This window comes from Dermacentor albipictus, chromosome 6 (genome assembly GCF_038994185.2).
Source record: "Dermacentor albipictus isolate Rhodes 1998 colony chromosome 6, USDA_Dalb.pri_finalv2, whole genome shotgun sequence".
NCBI classification, from domain to species: Eukaryota; Metazoa; Arthropoda; class Arachnida; order Ixodida; family Ixodidae; genus Dermacentor; species Dermacentor albipictus.
The window spans coordinates 23299789-23322939 of record NC_091826.1 but is presented as its reverse complement, the minus strand read 5'-3'; the positions used below and the strand labels follow the sequence as shown (position 1 = coordinate 23322939).

The following is a 23151-nucleotide window of genomic DNA, read 5'->3' as shown; positions in this document are numbered from 1 at the left end:
GAAAGGAACGGCCTTACCTTCCTATCTATACCTTGCTTCGTGTTCGTCTTTGTCTTTTTCAAAACTGTTTCGACAAATATGAGCGTTCACCAACTTGCTCAAGTTTCTCCGCTGCTGTAGTCTACAAATACCAGCTAAAAACACCCTTTAAGCTTTACCGCCAATGTCCTAGCCCACCCCACCTGCAGCTGCGTAAAGAGTGGGCGCCCAGTCGACCATGTGCAGCATCTGCTGAGAGGGCGGCCGCCGTAGAGTGTCTCGGAGGCTAGCGGACCAGAACAGCGCCGGCGTCCTGACCCCGCCTTCCCAGGCGTCCTCCTTGCCCCCTTTCAGAGGCCAGTTGTTCCCCGCGTTAGGTAGCTCGTGATACGCCGTGGCCAGCGGTGCCGCGCCGTTGTCGCTGGCGAACACTACCACGCTGCGGGCGAGCATGTCACGTGACTGCAGCGCCTCCAGCAGACGTCCCACGGATTTGTCCAACGCGTCCACGGCTCCTGCGAACGCGCGTTCACCAGTAGTGCTCCAGTTAGGTGGGTGGACGAGATCAAGTTTGCAGGGACAACATGGCCACAATTAGCACATGACCGGGGTAGTTGGAGAAGTATGGGAGAGGCCTTTGCCCTGCAGTGGGCGTAGCCAGGATGATGATGATGATGATGATGATGATGATGATGATGATGATGATGACGAAGAAGAAGAAGAAGAAGAAGAAGAAGAAGCCAGAGGTGTGCACACCAAGGCGTTTGCCGCATAACTTGCATGCTACAGTTGAAGCCGAACCACTGGGACCTGACCGGACGGGCGCTACACATTGTGACTACTGTGCGAGCAAAGGCACTATATACAGTCTCGGCCAAAAGTGCTCAGATCACAGCGGGTGCTCAAACACGTTGACTTCGTGCCCTGCAGTGGGGTCTGTGTTTGACTCGAACGGTACCAAGGTTTTTGAAGAGGGAAAGGGACACCGTTTCTCTCTCTGTCATCCGCAGCTTTCAAGCGTCAAAATTGCTCACGTCAGGAGCCCCGGAATCCGTCCCAAAGTCTGCATGACCCAGCACGCTGTAGCTTTGGTACTTTTGGTAGGGAACAGCCCATTCTTTTCTTCCGCATCAGATCAAATCAAGTTCATTTTTCAACGGAGCATTGTTATGGACGCAGACAACGCCTCAATAAAGGCCGACTATTCGTCTGGGCTACTAGGCTTAATAACAGAGAAGTTTTTTGAATGCTTCACAGCATTACTTTTATTATTCCTTATGGGTCAGGCATATTTAGGCGTAATAAAAAGTGGGCCTAATAAAAATAAGAAAGGATCAACCAAGTGTCTGCGCTAAAGACAACAAGGATGACGTACATCGTAGTTCAAAGGATTCGATGATGAAATGTTGATTATATCCCGCTATTCTGTCTCTTTTTCATGTTCATTATTCACTAATCTCACATCCTATTCCTATTTCATTTCACGCACTGTTATCTCGATATTGTATTCTTTAGCATATACACTTGGTTAATCCTTTCTTTTCTTGATCAAGAGGTCAAGTGGACCACTTGAGGAGATGGTGCAATGTTATTATTTTCGACTGTAATGGAACTACTTACTCTCGTACCATTAGTGTAGAGTACCGTTAGTACTTTGCATTTAAGTATCTTCTTTGATGGGCACCACCAAAGCCACCTTCCAGACACCATTACCTGGCGTCAGCTCTGGACTTGTATAACGTAAAACAACGCCAATTGGTTTTTATTCCAAATTGGCCATTAGCCCTCCGTGATAAGTAAGAATGGTTCAGGTCCAGCCCGTATGGGCAGGCACCACGCCCATACGGGCAATGCCCGAGCAATACGTATCATATATGCATAATGGCCGATTTGTAATAAACACAGGTTGGAATAGTTATACGTTATACCGGCCCTGCTTAGTCCAAGCGAACTAACTCCATTTCTCAAAAGGTTGCCGTGGAGCGGCTTTGCCTCAATAGGACTATATGTACGGTGGTGCACCCTCTACAGGAGCTAAAGTTTAGCGCAGGTGATTTTTGGTTATATTGACGTTAATCATGCCCGCGCCATTAATTTTACTATCTCTGCAACTAATTTTCGCTTCGTGCGGACACCAGCGAAGCCGCCTTCCGGTCAAATCTGCGTCACGTGACCTCTGCTTAGCCCAAGCGAACTCGCTCCATTTCCCAAAAATGTGCCGTACAGTGTCTTTCCCTGATCATGTTAACAGCTGCTGCGGTGCACCCTTGACAGAGGTATGTTGCGGTGTGGTTAATTTTTGTTATATTGGCACCGAGTAGGCCCGTTCCGTTAGCTTCGCCTGCTCTTCGACTTATTCTCTCTTTTTATCTCGTTGAGACCCCCGTTTCGTTACCTTTTGGGATTAGCTACGACGCTCTGGAGGTGCGAAAGGGTTCCCTTACAGTGGTCACAAGATACCTAGCTCTCAGATATGCCAACCCGCATGACGTCTGCTAAGATTACCTTATCTCCGAAAACATGCCTCGGCATGCACCATGTAAGTAAATTACGTAACTGAAAGCTTATTACATCCTGGCCACAAGTTCTGCATGCGTACCGCATGTACGCCCATGTACCGTGTATTGGGTGCTCGTTAAAGAACCCCGTGTGGCCAAATTTTACTGAGAGGACGCCATCTACGGTGGGCTTCATAATCACATCGGTGTTATGGCACGTAAATCTCCAGAATTATGCATATATTTCTTTAAATTTCACCGCACCTCTTTCGAAGCTTTACACAATAGGTATGAGCTGCACAGCGCCTGTTGGGCCTGCTCTTCCCGTTCTTTTTTTGTGTGTTAACAAAGAAACCGCATCATGCTGTGCAACAACGCCACGAAATAAAATATTACTGAATGCATAGTGGGGAAAGCGCACTTATAACTGTACTACTCAGAAGTATTCAATTAAACGCAAAATATTTTAAACAGCTCCAACAATCAACATTACAGAACAAAGCCGTAACTCTGCGCCAAAAACATGTGGTAGCACTATAAACAATATCTTTTTAAGTACCTTAAGCGGACAAATATGTTGTAAGCGCTAACAAGTGAAGTTAAATTGTTGCAACATGTACGGGGGTCTTTCAAAAGTTTTACGCTCTAAATTAGTGACGTGCTTCAGAGCGGTGCATAATACATCGATTTTCTGCGCTTTATATAACCTGTCCCAGCTTATGTACGTTATCCAAGCTGTCCAACGAAAAAATAATTTGAGAAAAACACGGTACGAGATACGATCTTAAGACATGCGGTGATTAGTCGCCAGACCTCTAATGAGCGAATACCTTCGCTTTTAAAACTGTATCTTTCCCAATGCTTCCTAAATATGTTATTTTCTTTCAATCCCTTGGCTAACGTTAGCTGCGACACACGGTAGATCTCAACTGGAGCGACTTACAGAATTACAATATCGTATTTTCTTTTTTCTTTCTTTCATTCTTTCCCGATTACAGAGCGGGTAATTTTGTCCTTCAGTATACATTTCTTTCGTTATTTGAAAATTTTCAGCAGTTTTGAAGGTCAGTTGAGGCCGTAAATAAAAGACCCGCTTGAAGCCATCGGTAGACTTAAACTCTCCGCCTCCCCCTCTTTTCTTTTTAAAGCGAGAAACTTCACGAAGATCGTTGTAGTGAATGCCGAGCAAAACAGTGTCTCTGTTTCTTTGTATCTTAAACAACAGCCTCCTGGGGTCAAAGTTCCTCTTGGATCACAAAACTTTAATCTGTATCAGGTAACACTCACCGGCTAGCAAAGTGCGGTTCCTAGCTGTAATGTAGGAGAACTTGCGCAAGCTTCGACGGGGTGCCTCAGCGGTGCAACCATCGCAGGTGCTGTGGACGCCTTGGTAGCTCATGTACAAGAACAGCGGCTGTAAAATGTGCGAGCACGTAAATGCCGTCATCATATGTAGTTTACTACGTAAGCGATTTCAGTTTCGGGCACATCTTTCTCACCGTATCTGCTGCCGTATTGAAATTTTGGGAACGCCTCCGAGATTGCGAACACAGCTACCTCGATATTCGAAATCACGATAAAGCCACTTAATGATATGATGGGAGAAAACGGTGGTTCCAGTTCTACGCTTGTGCCAACGCCTATCGTATTACCGTCAGGTATAATTGATATACAGAAGAGTGAATAACTGAGGAAGACGCCTATATCACGCGCCTATTGCATTCAAAATGTCACGAAGCGTTCGGAAGCGGAGGTCTTTTCAACGGGAATTAGCGAGAACTCGGTACTGAGCGAAGAAAATAGACAAACCTATGCTGCGCATTGGACGAGAAAACGGGGAAAGAAGTTCAGTGGCGAATTAGCGGGGAATGCTAGAGAAATGCGTTAGCACTGCGTTCCAAGTCTTTGAGGTCCGGGATCCATGATTTATTCGGGAGCTCACGGTGGTCCGGAAGGGACCCCCGTCAGTTGCGCTATATAAATATATTCATCACCGCACATAAGTACACTAATATCTTTTTTCCCCACTTCAACACTCGTAACGCTAAGGCATTAAAATTCTGAATTCACCTTTCGTCTGTCGTGCTTCCGGATAATCCGCTTGGCCTCCTCAGTGAACGCGTCCGTGGAGTAGACACCGTCGAGGTTGGTGACAGGTCTAGTTCTGTGGCCCTCGTTGTGCCAAAGGTCTAAACCACAGTGTCCTTGCTGCGAAGGAGGTCGGCGGTTTAGAAATGCATCATCATCATCGTCATTTCATGGTATTACATGAGGGGGGGGGAAAGCATCAATAAACACTATGGTCATAATTATGCAATGATGGCTAACTTCTTTGTACAACGGTAAACAAAATTTAGTATACATGCTAGTAGACGATGGGCAAGAAAAATTAAAAACAAAACAAAGTAGGCTACAAACCGGCAGTAGAAATGGCAACACAACCGGCAGTACAGTGAAAGCTCGTTAATTCGAACTTCAATAATTCGAATTTATGGATAATTCGAACTATACGATTTGGTCCGGCCAAGCTCCACAGAAGTCTATGTATAAAAAAGTCCGTTAATTCGAACGCGAGAAGGTTCCCTCACGGATAATTCGAACTACGCTCGCCTGACACACGGCCAGAGAAGCGCGCCTACTGCCTACACACAAGGCTGTATTGCCTCCGAAACGGAGAGAAAGGCGAGAGAAGGCAAAATCGGAAAAAAATCTAGCCGACTCGGGGTCAGCCAGAAGGCAGCGGCGGCTGCCGCCTCTCCGTTCTACGTAACCTCCGAGACTTCTTGCCCGTTGCGAATCTCGGAGGCTTTGCAAATCTTGTACAGCTGCTAATGTTGTGTGGAGATGGCACGGCAAGCTCCAAAACACAGCTAATCAAGTACGTCGCAGCTGCGCTTGCAATCAAGAACCAACGAATGAGGGCCTTCGCCACCTTCACATGTTCAGCGTCTTTGTCTCGGCAGTCTTCATCGGTTGTGCACCTCTGTTTTCAGCTTAGGAGGTATCGGCCGTCGCGATTCATTGTGATGGTGTTAAGCCTCGGCTAACGTTCGTTTCGGTGGACGTCGGTGGTGTGGCACAGTCGGACCCAGAGCTTCGACTTGAAGATGGCGTGTGCCCGCGGCACACGCCATCACTTTCTGACACGCCAAATTTCTGACATGCCCTACTGCTTCCAAATCGCAGTGTACTGTTGCCCTCCTTCATTTTCGTTAGTTCGAACTTTCGTTAATTCGAACTGAAGTGTCTTCCCCTTGCGGTTCGAATTAACGAGCTTTTACTGTATAACGTGCACTAAAAAGTTAGACGTTAGAGTAACAACGTGGTAGTGGTAGGTTAAGGGTTTAAAAAATATGAGAATAGGTGCCTAAATTTATCTGGATCACTTTCATGCTGAGCGAGGTGCAAGGATGAACCATCCCAAATAGAAGACGGTTAGCCCCCTTTCACAGTTATCGTGAGTTTTGCTGGCCAATTAGGAGCATTGTGATAACGAATTGCGCGTAGCAGGCGCAAAATTGACATGCGTAATCCCATTCGCAAAAAAAGAAGAAGAAAGAAGAAATGGCTTCGTGAAAGCTGCCTGCAAACGTTCCGGCAGAACAAATCCCACAATGTCTGTTGACGTTAAATGCGATTAGCACTCAAGCAATGTAGCGACAAAGCGCATTGCTGTAGACACGCTTCATTTACAATCTGCAGTGAGGGAAGCAGGCTCAGAATGCGAATCGCATTAACCCACCCACGCATGATAGCGCCACCGCAGATGACTCATTTGAAGGATGAAACCATCCCTGAAGATGTCAGTTTGGTTTTTGCACAAGTCTTTGATGCGATGAGCCTTCTTTAACTGCTTCGCCCATTTTGGCGTGCTTATGCTGTCTGTTATCTATACCGTGAAACGTTGCTCTCACTCGCGAGAAAACAACAGCAACAGGAAAATCATGTCTGCCTGATAAAAGGAAGAACACGCGCTCTTCTGGCTTACAATTACAATTAAAGTTTTATGCCTAAAAAAGCGCCTGTGCAATCACGCCGCAGTTAATTCAAAGCCAGATATGCTGAACTCCAGCTCCACAGTGCCAGCGGGACAATAATGGCGGTGGTTGGGACGCCGCGTCTGGTGAAGCTTTCTTTGTGACGCCCGAAGGTGTACATGCCGCATGAGAAACCTAACGTACGATAAGTGCAAGAATATGTGGCAATTGTATTTCTTATCTTCTCGAAAGCTTAGTTCGACTTTCCTGTGTCTGTCTTTCTGTCTGTATTCTAAGGACGTGTGTTGCTCTTACGCTTCCATCAATGTTGTGAGAAGTCCGAAACCCTGACTATAGGCGGCACCGTTAGTGGTGACGACTCACCCAGTTCAGGCTGTGGTTGAAATAGTAGGCGGCGCCGTTGTAGTAGCCAAAGAAGGTGTCGAAGCCACGTCAGGTTGGCGTGTACTCGAGGGCTGAGTAACCCAGGTGCCACTTCATGTTGGACATGCGCAGTTGACACTCAAGGTCAATTCTACTGAAGACACATCTTCGGCCCAGCTATACAAGTGACCATATCTAGTGTGCAGTTAGTTTGCACTTCGATTCGTGTTTGGCGATTAATTTCATAAAGTGCACCGATGAATGACGATTCTGCAAAAGAGTGGGATTTCAGTTTGCGTTGGGGAACTATCTTGGGCTTCGTGTATCTAGCCGACCGCCTATTAGATTAGGTCCACCAACAACCAAAACGCCTATCCGAGAAATCTGCATTTTTTCCTTGTCGGGCGTCAACGGAGTGCATTTTACGCCTGACAACTGCATAACCCTACTCTCCCTGCCCAACTAAACAAAACAGTTCTAGATTAGGGGACGCAAGCGTCTTGAGTACTGCAGAACACAAAGACTGCTGGAGTTTCGTTGGAAGTGAAATTGACTTGTTACGCAGAGGGAACAATAGCCTGATGCCTTTCCTAATCAAAATTTCTATACAGTCTACCGCTTGAGAAGGCATTTTCCTTCCGTTGGCATCCATTGTGCTACTCCAACATGCCATCGTTTAGTTGCTCAGCGCTTTATAGGAGGAAACCAGTTTCATTTTATTCCCGCGATTTTATTGAACCCATCATTTATAGTTTGTATACCTCTACTAGAAAGTATTCTAGTAAAATCTACGAATAAACAAAGTACTCGGGTAGATGGTACTACAGTTACGTCAGCCAAAAGAAATATGATATTATTATGACTGGCTAAATTGGGACTTCAAGAGTCTTTTTCGAATTGTTTGTGGTTAGTTACTAGCGAAAAATACTATGGCAGGAGTTTTTTTTTTTTTCTTAAATTTTGCAGTCACACCACGCAGCACTCTTGCGCCACTTGCTTAATCGAAAAGCACAATACTAATAACAGAGACAGAAACAAAAGCACACCACAAAGTGCGCAGCCAGACCTTGTGAATAAATTATATAGCCTCATTTATTGCTTCAATGTTATACGACGAGTGACGTCACGCTTTTCAGTGTGTTGTCGCCAACTGGGGCCGTTCTTGTGCAGAAAACATTTGCTAATGCGAATATTTTGTTCGTCAAGAACATCTAATCTTTGGTTGTCGACAAACGCTCTATGAGCTACCAGGAAACACCTTTAAAAGCTGCGATGTCGCGAGGCGGGAACTCCAACCTGTCATAGCCACTCGTCGTCTTTTGTCCGTGCTTCTTTTGTCGCTTACGAAGGCTATGCTAAGGGTACGGCTAATCTTTTTTGTACATAGGGGATGTCTAAAATATGGCAGCCATTACGTGCTTCCGGCTTCTTGCAATCACTTCCGGCGCCTGCGTTGCACAAAAGCACGGTCTTCGAAATTGGCTTCTGTTATCCGAGGGAGCCGTTGCCGGGGCGCGCATTTGGAGTGCGCCTACTTAAGAAGTGTAGTCGAACAAACCAGACCAACATTATAGCCCCCTTTAGCGCTCCTGCCAGCTTTCTTCTTTTTTTTTCAAGCTGCTTTTTGCATCGCAAGACCGTACTGGGAAGCTGGTACAGAATGCGTGTCCATCAATTGACGCCTTTCAACATGGTGAGAAAGCACTACCTTTTGTGTAGTAAGTAATTAAATGTTTACCTTGCCCACGATGTGCGTGCTGTACCCCAGCCTTTTCAACCATTGCGGCAAAAGACGAAAGCGCAGCGAAAGGGACTGCTCCGAGGCCGGAGGAAGCTCCTGGTACCCCACGCCTACGAGACAATGAATGATAATAGCATGTTCAGTAATTAATAACGTATTTGATGACTAGAAAAATCGGGCGCAGAAATTGCCAAACATAGAGAGCTTTCTGAGTTATCAACGTGTGCACCTATGGATTCTGCCCTTCCGTCCTTGTTTCCAGTCGCGCTATTTTTCTTAGAACAAACGGGCACACGAGTAATTTCAGCCTCTTACAGAGAATTACATAGAAAAGCGAAAGAAAGCCATTGATACAGGTGACCTTTAAAATCAATTTGAACTGACAAGAATTCCAATTTCACCCGAAAGACGAAGCATTGATAGCGATATCAAAACGTAACTACACAGAATAAAGTTCGGAGCAAAATATTAGCGGTCGCGTAGATTGCAATGAACTTTCACTTGTTAATTGAATTACGGTCAGGCATGACGGATGGCAGAGCCCGGGTGCGTAATTCCAGGTTGGGGGAAAACCGCAGCACCTCCACCAGTATCTAATAAATTCAGTGCAAGGGAGCAGCAGGCAGCGTGTCTCAGCCAGAGCAGCCCAGGCAATCTAGAGCTCACGCCTCCCTGATGGCTGGCGATGTGGCTGCAGCGCAGGGCATTCCTCTTCACTACACAACATACAAGTACGCTGTCATGCGCGCATAGGCAAACACGAACAGATCTCACTCAACGACCGCGAACAGCCGCTGTCACAACGCTGACGTACTGAAATGCGGCAACGGCACCGCGGTCTTCACAGGATGTGACAAGGAACAAGAATGGTGGCGGCAAATGCTACACAGTGAATCCCTCTCTGACCAATTACGGGCAATCCAGATGGCCCGCGATGTGGCTGGAGGGCTCGGCCTGACAGTCCCAACGTGGGAGCGGCCCGCGTCAACCTAGGATTCACCTTCAGGAGCCAATAAAGTTATTCATGCCATACCGAGCGAACACTTCTTGCACCACTCGCTCGAACGCTTCTCCTAAGCTTGATTACGTCACCTGCAACACTAGGTGCGCCAGAGCACAGCCCACGAAGCCATCGGCCATCTCGGCTCACCCAAGTTTGCACCCGCCGCAGACTATCTCCAAGATAGGTAGGGCGCGCGGGTCGCGTAGGCGGTCAGCCACGGTGTCAGCAGTGCACAGCCACGGCTGTGCTAAAGGAAGAGACGTGCGCTCACTGCTCCCCCCCTCCGGCACACACTTTATCAGGTGACTCTCAACATTGGGCGTCAACGCGCTTCTTAGCTCCTCCTCGCACGCTTTCCCTCGAAGCCAAAAAATACAGCACGTTGCCCTTGGACTTCACACGGAACCTCAAGACGACGTCGCCAACAGGGGATAAAATTTGCCTGGAGTGTCCACATAATTGCTATCCCAATAAAAAAAAACGTAAGGGATCCGTGCGGTATGACTTTTACACTCACATGACGCAACCTGCATGGTTTGAAGCGCGGAACTCTGTATAGAGCATGGTTCTATAATACAAAGGAGACTGAATGCCTACGTACTCGTGCGAGCCGGGTAGACTGACGCCAGCAGGGCCGTCCGCGAGGGTGTGCACGTGGAGGCCGAGTAGTGGCGCTGCAGTATGACGCCGGTGGCCGCCAGGGCGTCGAGGTTGGGTGTCGGGATCTGGCGAGACCCGTGGAAGCTCACGTCGTTCCAACCCTGCAGACCAAGGGTTGCCGTGTGATCTTACTATCCACCGTAATTACAGTGGTGATAAGGATGGTTATGGGAAGGAGTAGGAGGAGAGGGAAGAGCTTACCAAGAATGTTCTGCGCCAGGAAGGCTGAGCCTGCCGGCGAGGGGAAGACGAGATCACAGTCGCGTTGAAATTGATAAATGACTCCACCTCCTCTGTGGCCTCTTCCTTCCTAACTGTTCTTACATAATCATTATAATCCTATTCAATTACTTTGATGTTCGCACTTTCAAGTGTATTTCAATATAGCATTAATCTTGCTCATTCTGTGTAATCTTCAACCACCAGATGTTTCATTAATCACTTCTAATGTGTTGATTGTATTTTCACGCTCTTCTTACCTTCGTTGCCAATCGTATATTCTGTATTTTTATACGTGTTATAACAGGAGGCCCCCCTGACAGTTCTTACTTTAGGGCTTCCATCTGCATTACGTTTCCTTTGTAATTGTAGTAATGTCTAACAATATTAAAATTTATAGATTGATAAAAAAATTCGAACTTGTTGCTCCTACCTCCCTGCCTGTCCTGTGGCACCGTCACCACCGCTTTTACAACCCGTGTAATTTCTTTCTGGATCGCTAGAGCGTTGTGTCGCTGAAAGAAGATTGGTGTACTCGAGGGGCAAATTTAGTGTTAAAGCGTAAAGAAAAGCACAAGAACCCGCAAACCACGTTCTCTTGAGTGTCGTATCTCGATCGACTCTATGGAGACTGCCAATAGATTCCGCTATTTCAATGCGTAAGCATTCTTTACTGAGTACCCCATCAAAATCTGTCCGTTCCGTGGCGCCCTATATCTGCAAAATAAATGCATAATTTTTCAAGTTGACGCGGGTAATAGTTATAGTAGCGTAATAGTACATAATTGGTAGCGTTAGCAAAAAAAATAACACTGGTTACGTCGCCGTCGGCGTGTCAAAGTCGCAACATAAAAGGAAAATAAAAAGCGAAAATAAAATAAGATGACAGATGGTTTGGCTGCCCCAGCCTAGGAATATAGCGCGAAAAGCACATTTTCTTGGACCAAATTACGCATTTTTCTTGCACCAACATAGGCATTGCTAGGCCATTGTTTTACCGGTTGTTAATTAAATGCCTTGCAGTCACGACGTCATTGTTAAACTGCTGTTTTGTCTCACACATGATACGCATAGTCATGCAAGCTGGGTTGCATGATGCACACAAGTTTACTTGGTGGACACAAGGAGGAGGAGGATTGTAGACTTGCACAAAGCTCGTTTTCTGGTCCGTGTACTAATTGACCACGCCTTTGGTGTCTCCGACGAGATCAATATCTTTGAAAACGAGAACTATGCAACTATTCCACTACGTCGTCACCGTAGCAATGCCTCTGCGCTGAAAAAATTTGAAATAAATAAATTCGGTGCGGTTAGAGCTTTCGGGAACCCCGTACGACGTAAAGCCCGCTACGTACGCAGCTCTCGTTGCACACAAGGGGAGGCGTAAGGGAGGAGTGACTGAGTGTCGCGACACGCATGCGCGGTAGATTTCCATGACGTCACGCGCGGAGGCGCGCGGTCTGAGGAGAATGGAGGCGGAGCAGATCGTTTCGCGGGCAGAGCCTCTTCGCGCTGGGCTGTATGAAGAGGAATATAGTTCAGCACAATGCGTTGGCGGGCTAGTTGGTGCGAATCCATGAATACTTTGTTTAGCGCAAAACGACAGAGACAACGTCCTGTCGTCTTTCTTGTCTCTGTCGTTTTGCGCTAAACAAAGTATTCATGTATGAAAAGGCTTCGCACAGACAGAGGCGAAATCCTAGTTGGTAGGCTAGTAGTGCTTTCGCACTAAAAGCTGTGGTGTGTCGAAAGATAAATCGGGTTGTGATGGCGTTTCAGCTCAGTTGATACGTTATACCTGCAAAATAAATACATAATTGGTCAAGTTAACACGTGTAATCATTATAATAGTGTAGTAGTATGTGATCTCCAGTTGCTCCAGTAGTGCATTTACGTGGACAATGTAATTGATGCGAAAGTGAATTCTATCCGATACAAAGAATGTATTCTAGGCCCTATAATTGCTACGTAACTGATAAGCCCTGTGACGTATGTATAATTTTTATACTAAAATTATTGCTTTCTATTCCTATGGTTTATTCTAGCAATGTCTGTTTTCATGTGTGTTTGTTGTCACAATGTTTTATGCACATGGCAATTCACCTGTGTTTTCCCCCCTTCATTGTACTATATCCCCCCCACTGTAATGCCATTCGTGGCGCTGTGGTTAAAGTGATAAATAAATAAATAAATAAATAAACAAATAAATAAATAAATAAATAAATAAATAAATAAATAAATAAATAAATAAATAAATCTGTAGCGATGGGTAGACGTGCATAAGCTAGCTGTGTAAATAAGCAAAAGCGAAGTTGCAGCCGAGCCAAAGAATGCTTACTCGTTAGTAGACAATTATTGAGAGTGGTGAATCTTATTATTATTTTTTTTTTTACAGTGCAAAGCTACAACACTCTGGTCGTTTCAGTTATCAACTGTCACTTAGTGTTCTCAAGACCTCCATATATTTGTATATTTCCAGGAAGTGCGACCGAAACGTTGCAAAAAACAAAAAAGAAATGGGCCCTATAGGATGAATATTAAAGTCACTTCGAGGTTGGTATTCATTACTACGAAAACAAATTGAGGATATTGACTTCTTATCCCTGACGCGCCATATTATGAAAAGAACCGAAATTATTTGCTGCAAGTAGACGCACCAGTTATGATTGTGTTGACGGCCTCGAAAGCACGAGCACGAATACTTATACTGATACTTATACTGATACTTATCCACTAGGCAAACGTGGCAGTGTACCGCTTAAGTTACCTTTGTTTTGCAGTACTCTCAGTATTAGACACGCCTACGACATTGTGTACGGCTGGCAGAGGGTTACATTTACCTTTAGCGTCATGTTTAAGAGTTTTATTTTCTTCTTGTCGCTATAGCCGTAACTTCCAGAAGTGTGATGCGTTTCGCATGGATGCACAGAGACTGAAAGGGTTAAAAATGGGGGACGTACGCTATACACTGTCCGGCAAACAGAACGCACAGGCCGGCAGAAAAAAAAAACAAAAAAACGGTGACATGTTGCTGTTAACAATCAGGCAGGTTTTATTGTGAGCGATCAACGTATGTATTACGGAAACAGAGGAAGGCAAAAAGCACAAGTACTAATTTTTTTCAACCAGCAAAAAAAAAAGAAATGTGACACGAAACTTTATCAGGAAACAAGTTTTTATTCTTTATATTTTTTTCATGGAGGTACAGGATGACGACCGACTGGCGACACATGGTTTTGTGGCGTTGTACTCTTTCGCTCCTTTTTTATTTTCTTCTTTCCTGCTGCCTGGGGGTATACGTATAGACCACGTGTAATAAACCCTCAATTCTTAGTAACGCCGCGTACCCCGTCTATGCTGTAGTCTCGCGCTATAGTTCTGGTCGCGCTACGCTGTATGCTATTGTGCACAATTGAAACACCAGCAGGAAAGTACGAAGCATATCTAGAATTCCTCTCGCAAGGAAATTACTCGAAAGTACGATTTCGCAACGCTCCTTACCCGCCCATCAAGAATGCACCAGAAAAGTGTTCAGAATGTTCAAGACAAAGATGCCTGAATATTCTGTATAATCACCTTTCATTTATTTATCACTGTTGTACCTTTTAAATTAATGTCCTTCGAATACGTTTACAAAATACGCCTGCCTCTTGAACAACCCCTCTGAATAGGTGCCCCTGCGTTTAATATTATTATCATCATCATCGTGATCTTCTCACGCCACGACCAGTTGCACTTATCCAGTGCAACTATCCAATATTCGAGCACATAGCCCGGGGCACATAGCCATACGCCTAGTGTCACGTGCCCAGATGCACCGTACCCAGTTTCACTTATCCAGTGCAACTATTCAATATTCAAGCACATAGCCAGGGGCACATACCCATACGCCTAGTGTCACGTGCCCAGATGCACCGTACCCAGTTGCACTTATCCAGTAGCCCAAGCTTTGCCCAGTATAGCACATACTGGGGGGCCTAAATCATTTAACAGGGGCGATTACACCCCCTTCCCCCAGGCAAATGCCCAGCGACCCAAGTTGTATAATCAGCAAGCGAGCAACCGCCACTAGCCAGACCCCCCCTCCCCCCGCAGAGTGGTGGGACGCGACAGCGAAAGCTTCGCTTGAATAAGGCTCTGCAATCTACTATCTCAATGGATCCATGCGAAATCGTATACAAAACTCATACTCTACCCATGATTCGGTCGTGGCTGAGCGATGGGAGCACCGTGTTTATCTCTAGTTACGTTAGTACAAGTTTGTGCCGTAGACCCGTTCGTATACTCACTAGGTCATCCGCCAGCATGAAGATGATGTGTGGACGCAGAGGAGGCTCCTCCGGAGGATGTGTATGGGGGGTCCCGAAACAGACACAGACAGCGACACTGTTTTCACAATGGAAGAAGAAGGCAAGATAAATCACCTGTGTTATTAAAAGGTTCATCACTTGGTTATTAAAAGGTATGACCAGTGTCATATGTAATAAAAATAAACTAGATTATCCGGGTTAGAACTCTGTATCTATGGGAGAGCACAATAAACAATATTAGAATTTCGCAAATGGCAGTTATCACGTCTAAAGCGGGGAAAATCAATGTATTGTGCACCCTACTTTAGTATACCGTTGATTTTCGAGAACGGCTTTTGCGAAACCCTCGTAAACATTAAAACAATTTGACATAATTTTTGAACTTGTATATCAAATGTATCCACTATTTATGCTCTAAGAGATGCAGCTTGCATAACTGCAATATCTGTTTTTAGTACAGAGTTATTGATTTGTAAACTTTGTGCTTCGGTTTGCCAATATTCAGCAATTTTTCAAAAATATTTCATCTCTCAAATCCATTCTGCGTTTTATGGCTGGTAGAACTCATTTTTCTCTCCTAACTGCAACAAACGTCATTCATATCAGTTTAGCGGTTGTCTTGTAAAAGTATTCCTGTATTCTGCATGCATTTGAATAGAAAAACTGGAGTTTTCCACGCGGTAAAGTTTCCGCTTCTATCGTTCATGATTGCATTGTGTTCCGCGTTAGTGACAATTTTTTTTTCTAGATTCCAATGTCCACATAGCCACGCAGCCTATCTGCAAGAAAGTTCACCGGCCTAGATATGACAATGTTTAAAGTGTTTCGCCTAAAAACAAAAACCTGGTATATAAATGCATGTGCTGTTCGTTTGTTTTGTGGGAATTTATTGTGTACTTCTTCCTCATCGGTACGATATCATCATCATCTACCCTACTTCTCCATAGCCTGTAGGGACGTATCATTATTTTGGCCGGTGCTTGAAACCTAAATTCGCCGTGGCTTTCAGGCCTAATAAAAGGCCGACTTGACTGCTACGTCACACAGGGTTTGTTTGTTAGTTTTTCTGTTTGATTGATCGATTGCTTGCTTAACTGAATTGATTGATTGATTGATTGATTGATTGATTGATTGATTGATTGATTGATTGATTGATTGATTGATTGATTGATTGATTGTGCGCCAAAATTCTCCCCCAGTGATTGGAGCAATAGGTGAGGCCATCGGCCAGACAACTATCTCTAGCTTCTCATTGAAGCCACCATCTCTCCGTCATCTCTGTCTCTCAAATGAAGGAGGGAGTACGTTTAGGTCAAACGTTGTAGTGGGCAGTTGCTACAGAAGCACATTCAAATTTTTATTTTAACATCACCGAGGACTTCCTGGCGAAGAGCAATGCCGAAAGCATCAGACGAGGCCCGGTGATTGTAGCTGCACCGTATGGAGGGAACCTCTTACAGTAGCATTCCTTTGATCATACTTTAATTCTACAGCGTGGAAATTTAGCTTCGGGCGCGCATGGAAGCAGAGCAAATGAAGCAGTCGAATGAGACATCCTGTCGTAATGGCACGTAAAGGAAAATAACTTTACGAAGGTTTCTGCTTCCCTGTACTGTCTCCATTGTTGCCTAATGTTCATTTAAATGCAAGAACAGGTTTACACTTGCTGGATCAACGCACTGCCCAATGCCGCTCAAAACTAGCAATGCTTCTGTGGTTCATAAGATACTATATCGTACGTTTTATGGCCAAATAAATGTAAATAAATAAAATAAACAAATAAAGTCTGATACGATTCATCGCCAGCAACCGATGTATGACACTGAAACGGGAAAAAGATAACTGAACGAATAGCAAAGAGGCAGGCAGCTTTGTAAGCGGCACTTCGACGGCATCGCGGGTCTTTCTAGACACAAAAACGAGCTTTACAGAGACTCGTAGCTGCTAGACGTACACACACTCAAGAGCACGATAACCATTGCCCCAGGACATGGTCTGGATCACTGCAACATCTCAAATATTCACCTGAGCAAGGCTTTCTTCAGCATTATGCGTCCAGGTCGTTCGCAACAATTTCAGGGCACTGGTACTTCTTAGGTCACTATAGAACATTCAGGTCGGCAGTATGGATCCAGAAAGTGGAAATCAATCCCACACTACTGAAGCGTCCACTTTGAAACAGACGCAGATTACTTGTCTACCTCCGTGTTACAACAGAGCACAGGTTGCTAAGCGCTCTCACGTTCCCTCGACCAGGAGGTCCACGTGACTAGTGCGTCCCCGTGTGCAGGTGAGATGCGTCGCGTCTATAACTCTTGAACGAAGGCCGTAAAGTAAGCGACCGGGAGTTGGCAGCCCGTTCGGGCTCGTTAATTTGTTCCTTCTCCCATGTCATTGCTCCCTGTTCGAAGAACAGGGCGTACACTGGTCGATTTCATGCTCTGCGAATCCCTGCAGCTGTGTTTCCCTCCCAAACACATATACTCGCGTCATCAAAAGTAGATGTCCAAAGTCGAAGCATCGTGTCGATAAATCAAGTGCCAACCCCGACTCACTCACGAACGGAGAGTTACGGCTTCCGCCAGAGGATAAGTTGCCGAAGCATGTAATTAATTGTCCGATGACAAGTAAAATGTATACGTGACGGCGAAACGGGAAGGAATGTTGCATCGAAGCGCTGAACTTGCCGGCCCACACGGTGAAGGTTGTTGGCGCGGCGCTGCTGACAATACCTGCCGGATGCGCGAACGAAGCGTCAGAAACTCGAAAGGTTAACCTGGTACACACCAAATATATTACTGTTATCAAAAGCGAAGCTTTTCTGTGTGAACCTCGCCGGGTTTTCGTGACCCTGGGCGGCCGCGTGGCTTGTAATCACAGCGTCCTATGCTGTGACAGGTTCTTTCGTTCGTAAAACTTTATTGGCAACAAGGATCGAAAGGCCACTAAGCGGCCAGTAGCGTCCACGCCCGCTGGACTACCCGATGTTGTTGGTCTGGGTCCGAGCTGAGCAGAGCAGTCTCCCAATCCTTCGCATTTGAAATTGCGAGCCCTCGTGAGGGGAATTTGGCCGGGAAGGCCCGTATTACATGATTAATGTCCGCTTGTCTGTCGTGGAACCAGGGGCAGACCTCGGAGTATTCCCCCGGGTTAATGTTTAGAGGCGTGTTGGTATTTCATCCCAGCAACGATAATTTGCGGCAGATGTCTCCGTCATTTACAGAACAATGAATAATGCAAGCGCCCCTACTGTGCTACAACAAGGCTTCGAGAATGTTGCTGAGGGACGTAATAAAAAGAAAGCACCTATTAACATAAAGAAAACCGTAGGTATGTGTTTTGCCAAGCAAAAAGAACCTCTCAAGAATCCCTTTAAACAGTTAATGAACTAGCACTCTTATCTGTTTTTTTTTTAAGTACATATACACTGGTCTCATATTCAGGAGGGTTGCAACGTGGGCTTGTTGGTAATGCATCTTGAAGGGGTGTACGGTAGCGCGATTAAAAGACGGGACAAAAGAAGACACACGGCACTGTGTGTGTCCCTGTGTGTCTTCTTTTGTCCCATCTTTTAATCGCGCTGCAGTGCTCCCCCTCATATTCAGGTCAACGTTGTCTTGGAATCGTCATGTCAGTTTCAATATCCAAGGGTTGCAGAGTTTTGTGTTTGCTGCGCCGTAATGCGAAGTTGTTTTTATTTAACGTGACAAATTTTCTTGGCAATACTCACGTTCGTTCGGTGTTGTGGTATGCCTGCATGCTGTGTGACCCTTCGACAAAATGCGATGCTGAAAAGGTTTAAAAACTGAAGAACCTATAGGTGCTCAATTTGTCTTTGGAAATTTCAAACGTACATTTAATATAACAGGTGCAAAGACCTCACTGGTTTGGCCCGCACTTCAATATCGAAGGAAGACATTGAGACTAAAAGTATTTCACAGTATACTCCACTCAAAAACAGGCGTAGACCGAAATGGGTATGTTTAAGCTCACGTTGTATAGATATGTCAGCTTTAAAGATATCTCAGCCAATAAAGTAAAAGAATTTAACTGCAAGATCGACCTTCTTCCTTTTTTTTCCAGAATGTCCTTTTCTTTTTCGAAGACCAAAAGACAATAGAATCTACTGCTTCATAATGTTGCTACATTTACGTCCGGTGATTTATTTGGTTATTTGTTTTTTTTAAGTGAGTTTGCAAATGCTATGTTAGGTATGTATATACGAGGTGATCATTCTTAAGCCTTACTGAATTTTTCAAAATTGTCTGTTGCGCACAACGTCATATTCTAGTGTTTGAACTAGATTATTCAGAAAGTCAGGCATTAGTTGCACCATAAATCAAAGCACATATTACACGAATTAACAAATATTCACTAGTAAACTTTTTAATCATTTCCTTTACGGCACACATTGCAAGTGAGGAATTGTAGCCGGTGATTTTTCAAGACATATCCAGTTAGAATGGATTCCCAGAAATCCGCCAGTTTAGAGATATGCGCCATCGAACTCACCGAAAAATATCACTGTTGTTCCACTTCCTTTCTTTAACAAAATGCTCTTTCATGCATTGAAGCACAAAAGTAACTGGAACGCCCATGTATTACGCCCCCCACTTTGGGCTATAACATCTCGCAACAGGTGTCATCCTGGAAACTCATTTTAAATAGGTACGTCTCGCAAATTCATCGGCTACCTTTACTCAGGCAGCGCGAAATAATACAGACGGAGGGAAATAAGACACAGATACAGCGCATACTGGACTGGACTGGAAAACTTTATTGGGGTCCTGCATTACCGGCCGGCAAGTAGGGAGCTTCTGAAGGGACTTCTCCCACTTGTCTGAGGTAGAGACGGGAAGAGCGTTTCTACGCTCCCAGAGTATGTTGTCAACGCACGCAATCAACTCACGCAATCTCTACATGCAGTGCTGCCTTCTGGCAAATATTTTACAAACTACTAGAAAGAAAGATTCCTTAAATGACCACAGATAGCGCCACACTTTTATTGCTCAAAGAACGCCTAATTTACTCACTTTTCCTATTTTGCTGTGCTAAATAACTAAATTAAATCAGTTCATTTGTATTGATATAGCATTTTATTTGCCAGATCTTAATAGTTTACGTCAAATTATGAAAACTGTGCTGACATCTACTGCATGTGATGAAATTGTAGACACGATGTTTGCTGCAAACATTCATAGATGGCAGCAGCGCTCTGCTCTCACTTCGGCAGGTTCCGGAAATCTTCGCGTGGGGTTCGGGGACTGTAATGTCTGCCACGGGCAGTGGATATTTGAAGGTGCGTGAACTTGGTCACAGGAGACATCGCAGCAACTCGGACCCTCAAGCGACCGCCGAAGCCCTAGCCCAACTTCGCCTTGAAGATGGTGAGCATTTGTTTGACACCCCCGCGTGACCGCATCGCCCCGCGCGCCGTAGTTCGCGAGATTCGTCGGCTTAACGGACTCGCTGGTGCTAGGCTTAACGAGTTTTGACAGGTGAATCGCGCTCCGGTGCTCGATGTTTCTGACGCGACCCCGGCTGCACAAGTTTTTTTCCGGCGTCGGAACGTGACCTGCGCGCCGAGACGAACGTTTCTTCATTGTTTCGGAGCCCTCTGGCGAAGGGAAGCGGCCAGAGTAATGTGACGGCGAGAGCGTGTTTATGTGCACTGCTTCGATGTTTACAACCCGCAACCCTTGATTCACAAGTCTTTTTGTTTGCTGTTGTGCCCGTTTGTACATTAGCCGGTGAGGGAAAAAAAAAAGTACTTTCGCTGCGCTTTTTACGGGCTCGTTTATTCAGTGTGTGCGCGCAAACTTTATTGTTTTGCACCTTCGAAGCCCGCGTTCCGCATTTGAAGCCAGTGATCTTACGTGTGAGCGTGCGTGCTTGTGTTTCGACTCGGAGCCGGTCTTCAAACCGCCGAGGCGCTGATATCAGGCAATTGCTCACGGCGTTGCAGCCGCCGTCGCGGCGGAAGCTCCGTTCTTTTTTTCATCTCCTTACCTCACTGGCACACAAGTCGCACTTCTGGACACTCAAGATAGTGTGCTTTTTGGGATATGCTTGCGTTATCTCTGCCCACCTCGCGATAAGTCGCGCGCAATCTCGTACGGCGAAAGTTTGCCCGGGGGGGTTTGAGCAAGGCACTTTGCCTCATTGCCCCTCTGGCAAGCGGAAGTCGAGTAAACAAGAAAAGAAGTCCGTTGTGGTTCTCGCGAGTCGGACACACGCACGGACGGACGGACGGACGCTCGTGTTCCAAAGTCATGGACTGCCCAGCGAAGGCGGTGTTTCGAGGCGAAGTGGAGGGATCCGACGCTCGTTCCAAGGGCTGCAAGCTCTATTCGCTGTGGCCAGGTGAGCAGATTGCACCTAGCCCGCGAGATTACATCGCATTTGGGGCGGATACCAACCTAATGTGCGTGCGTGGGTCGTATTTCTTCTTTTCGATCCAAACGAGCGCGCGCTCTCGATGAAGCAAGCGCCCCCCTCATCTTTTTTAACAGTATAGGCAGGCACAAGCGCGCGTCGTATGTCCTGGCGAATAGCCAGCGGATATCGCGGGTCTTGCACCTACCTGAAGCCTTTTTTATTATTATTTGTTCGTTGTGCTTTGGCGTGGTCGCGATCTTACTGGACGTTGGCTAAGTCCGCTTCCCTCGGCTACGCTTTTGCCTCGTGGTGCAACTGTGCAGCGACAAGCGATTACATTATTCCTAGGCGCCAGTGTGCCTCCCCAGCACAAGCCGCATGCGGGGGACGTGCGTATTAGCCATTATGCCAGGTGTGGCAGTTTCGCACTTTTACGTCTGCTCCAGGTCTTGCCAGTCTTTTTTTACATGTCGTGTGCTTGTGCACTTCGAATCTGGAACCTTTTCTACCAATGTCACTGGGCTACCGAATTGGCATGCCTATCAGTGGTCTTGTTTCGTTGCTGAATAAATTTTATTTTGTGATGCAGGCTACCTATCTTGCTATAGATTGTGCATTACCTTGTGTTCCTCCTCGTTGGTGTAACGTTGCAGTAAACTCTAAATTCAGATGCGAAGAGGAAATCTTTCAAGCTGAGCTGATTGCAGCTTTCAAGTCTCTATTTGTTTTGAAGTGTGCTTTGTTTATTTCGTATGGTTTCACTAGGAACTTGTTGCCATTGGCTTGGCATATTCCTATGCTGGTCCGTCATTTGTATTGATTTTATATGCTTATTGTCACTTAAACATCGTTTTGGTTTATCTCTCGCATATTGTCTATCTTGTGGGTACTTTGTCGGAGCGTGAACAAAAGGACGGAAGATGCTGCATTGTCACGTTGACGTCGCTTTGGCCTATCTTTTGCATATAATCTTGTGGGTGCGCCGTTGAAACACGAACAAAGGGAAGGAAGATGCACCGGTGGATCAAAACAGCATGCTCAACGCTTTGTCTTTGTTCAGAGGCTCTTGTGTACCTTTCGTGTAAGTCAGGATAGTACCATCGTAATCTCGTGTTATCTACCTTGCTAGATCATGAACTTCGGTTGCTTTTATGCAAGCCTGTACTCTTGCAATCATGTGCCAAAACTGTTTTGCTTCAGGGTGCATAGCTCAGACACTCATTGTACTGCTGAAGCACCAACTTTGTTTCTTTTTTCTTTTTTGTTGAGAGCAGTGTCACCTTTACAGAATTAATCGGCTTGAAACAAGTAACACACACTCTCCTGTAAAAAAGGACTTTCACCAAATATTCAGATAAGACTCGTTTCATTCTGTCCAAGAACCCTTCGCAGTATAGGTCCATTCAGTTGTAACTCGAGAGATAAATGTTTTGTTTTTGTTTCAGTCTTTTGTATACATTGTCCGAGGAGTCTTGAGCTGACGTATCAGGTGCATTTCATAAAACTGCGAAAGGCCTGTTGGTTCTAATTGTACTGGATGTTCTGCGCAGCTGCTACTGTACTATCTCTGTTTGACAGCACTTAAAATTGCTGCTGTGCAAGCCTCCGTTATGTTGAGAGTCAAGGTTCTGAAAACAGCATCAATATACATTGTAAGACATTTATTACCGGATAACAAATGGACCATTAGAGTTACAGGATGGGTGCCAAGAGAAGGGAAGCGTAGTCAAGGACAGCAGAAAACTAGGTCGGGTGAAGAAATTAGAAAATATACAGGTGCAAGATGGAATCGGTTGGCACAGGACAGGGGTAATTGGAGATCGCAGTGAGAGGCCTTTGTCCTGGCAGTGGACATAAAAAATAGGCTGATGATGATGAATATATTTACGTGCATGGGCATTCCACACTCAAGTGTGTAAGTATAAGATTTTCTTCACTAGACTGTGAGTGAGTGTTTTGTGAACACAAGTTGACAGCACCGTTTGTTGTTTGTCTTCATTCG

The 23151-nt window shown here is 45.5% G+C and overlaps 2 protein-coding genes across 4 annotated transcripts in view; one reads left to right on the top strand and one right to left on the bottom strand.

Annotated features, from left to right (window-relative positions):
- LOC139060877 (arylsulfatase B-like) overlaps nucleotides 1–23151 on the bottom strand; it is a 43788-nt gene that overhangs the window by 4756 nt on the left and 15881 nt on the right. Inside the window, exons 2-8 of the mRNA XM_070540142.1 lie at nucleotides 14751–14847; nucleotides 10184–10343; nucleotides 8577–8689; nucleotides 6839–6949; nucleotides 4548–4685; nucleotides 3765–3891; nucleotides 183–494 (exon numbers count right to left, since the gene is read on the bottom strand). Coding sequence (XP_070396243.1) covers nucleotides 183–494; nucleotides 3765–3876 — 424 coding nt within the window. The 5' untranslated portion in view covers nucleotides 3877–3891; nucleotides 4548–4685; nucleotides 6839–6949; ... (1 more) ...; nucleotides 10184–10343; nucleotides 14751–14847. The remainder of the gene's footprint in view (nucleotides 1–182; nucleotides 495–3764; nucleotides 3892–4547; nucleotides 4686–6838; nucleotides 6950–8576; nucleotides 8690–10183; nucleotides 10344–14750; nucleotides 14848–23151) is intronic.
- Nucleotides 20003–23151, top strand: part of LOC139060876 (phosphatase and actin regulator 2-like) — a 148042-nt gene continuing 144893 nt past the window's right edge. For 2 of the 3 annotated variants that reach the window (XM_070540141.1, XM_070540137.1), the window contains exon 1: nucleotides 20003–20158. In XM_070540141.1, coding sequence (XP_070396242.1) covers nucleotides 20041–20158 — 118 coding nt within the window. In that variant the 5' untranslated portion in view covers nucleotides 20003–20040. Of the gene's footprint in view, nucleotides 20159–20225; nucleotides 21135–23151 lie in introns of those variants that run through there. The other variant, XM_070540138.1, reaches the window with a different exon arrangement.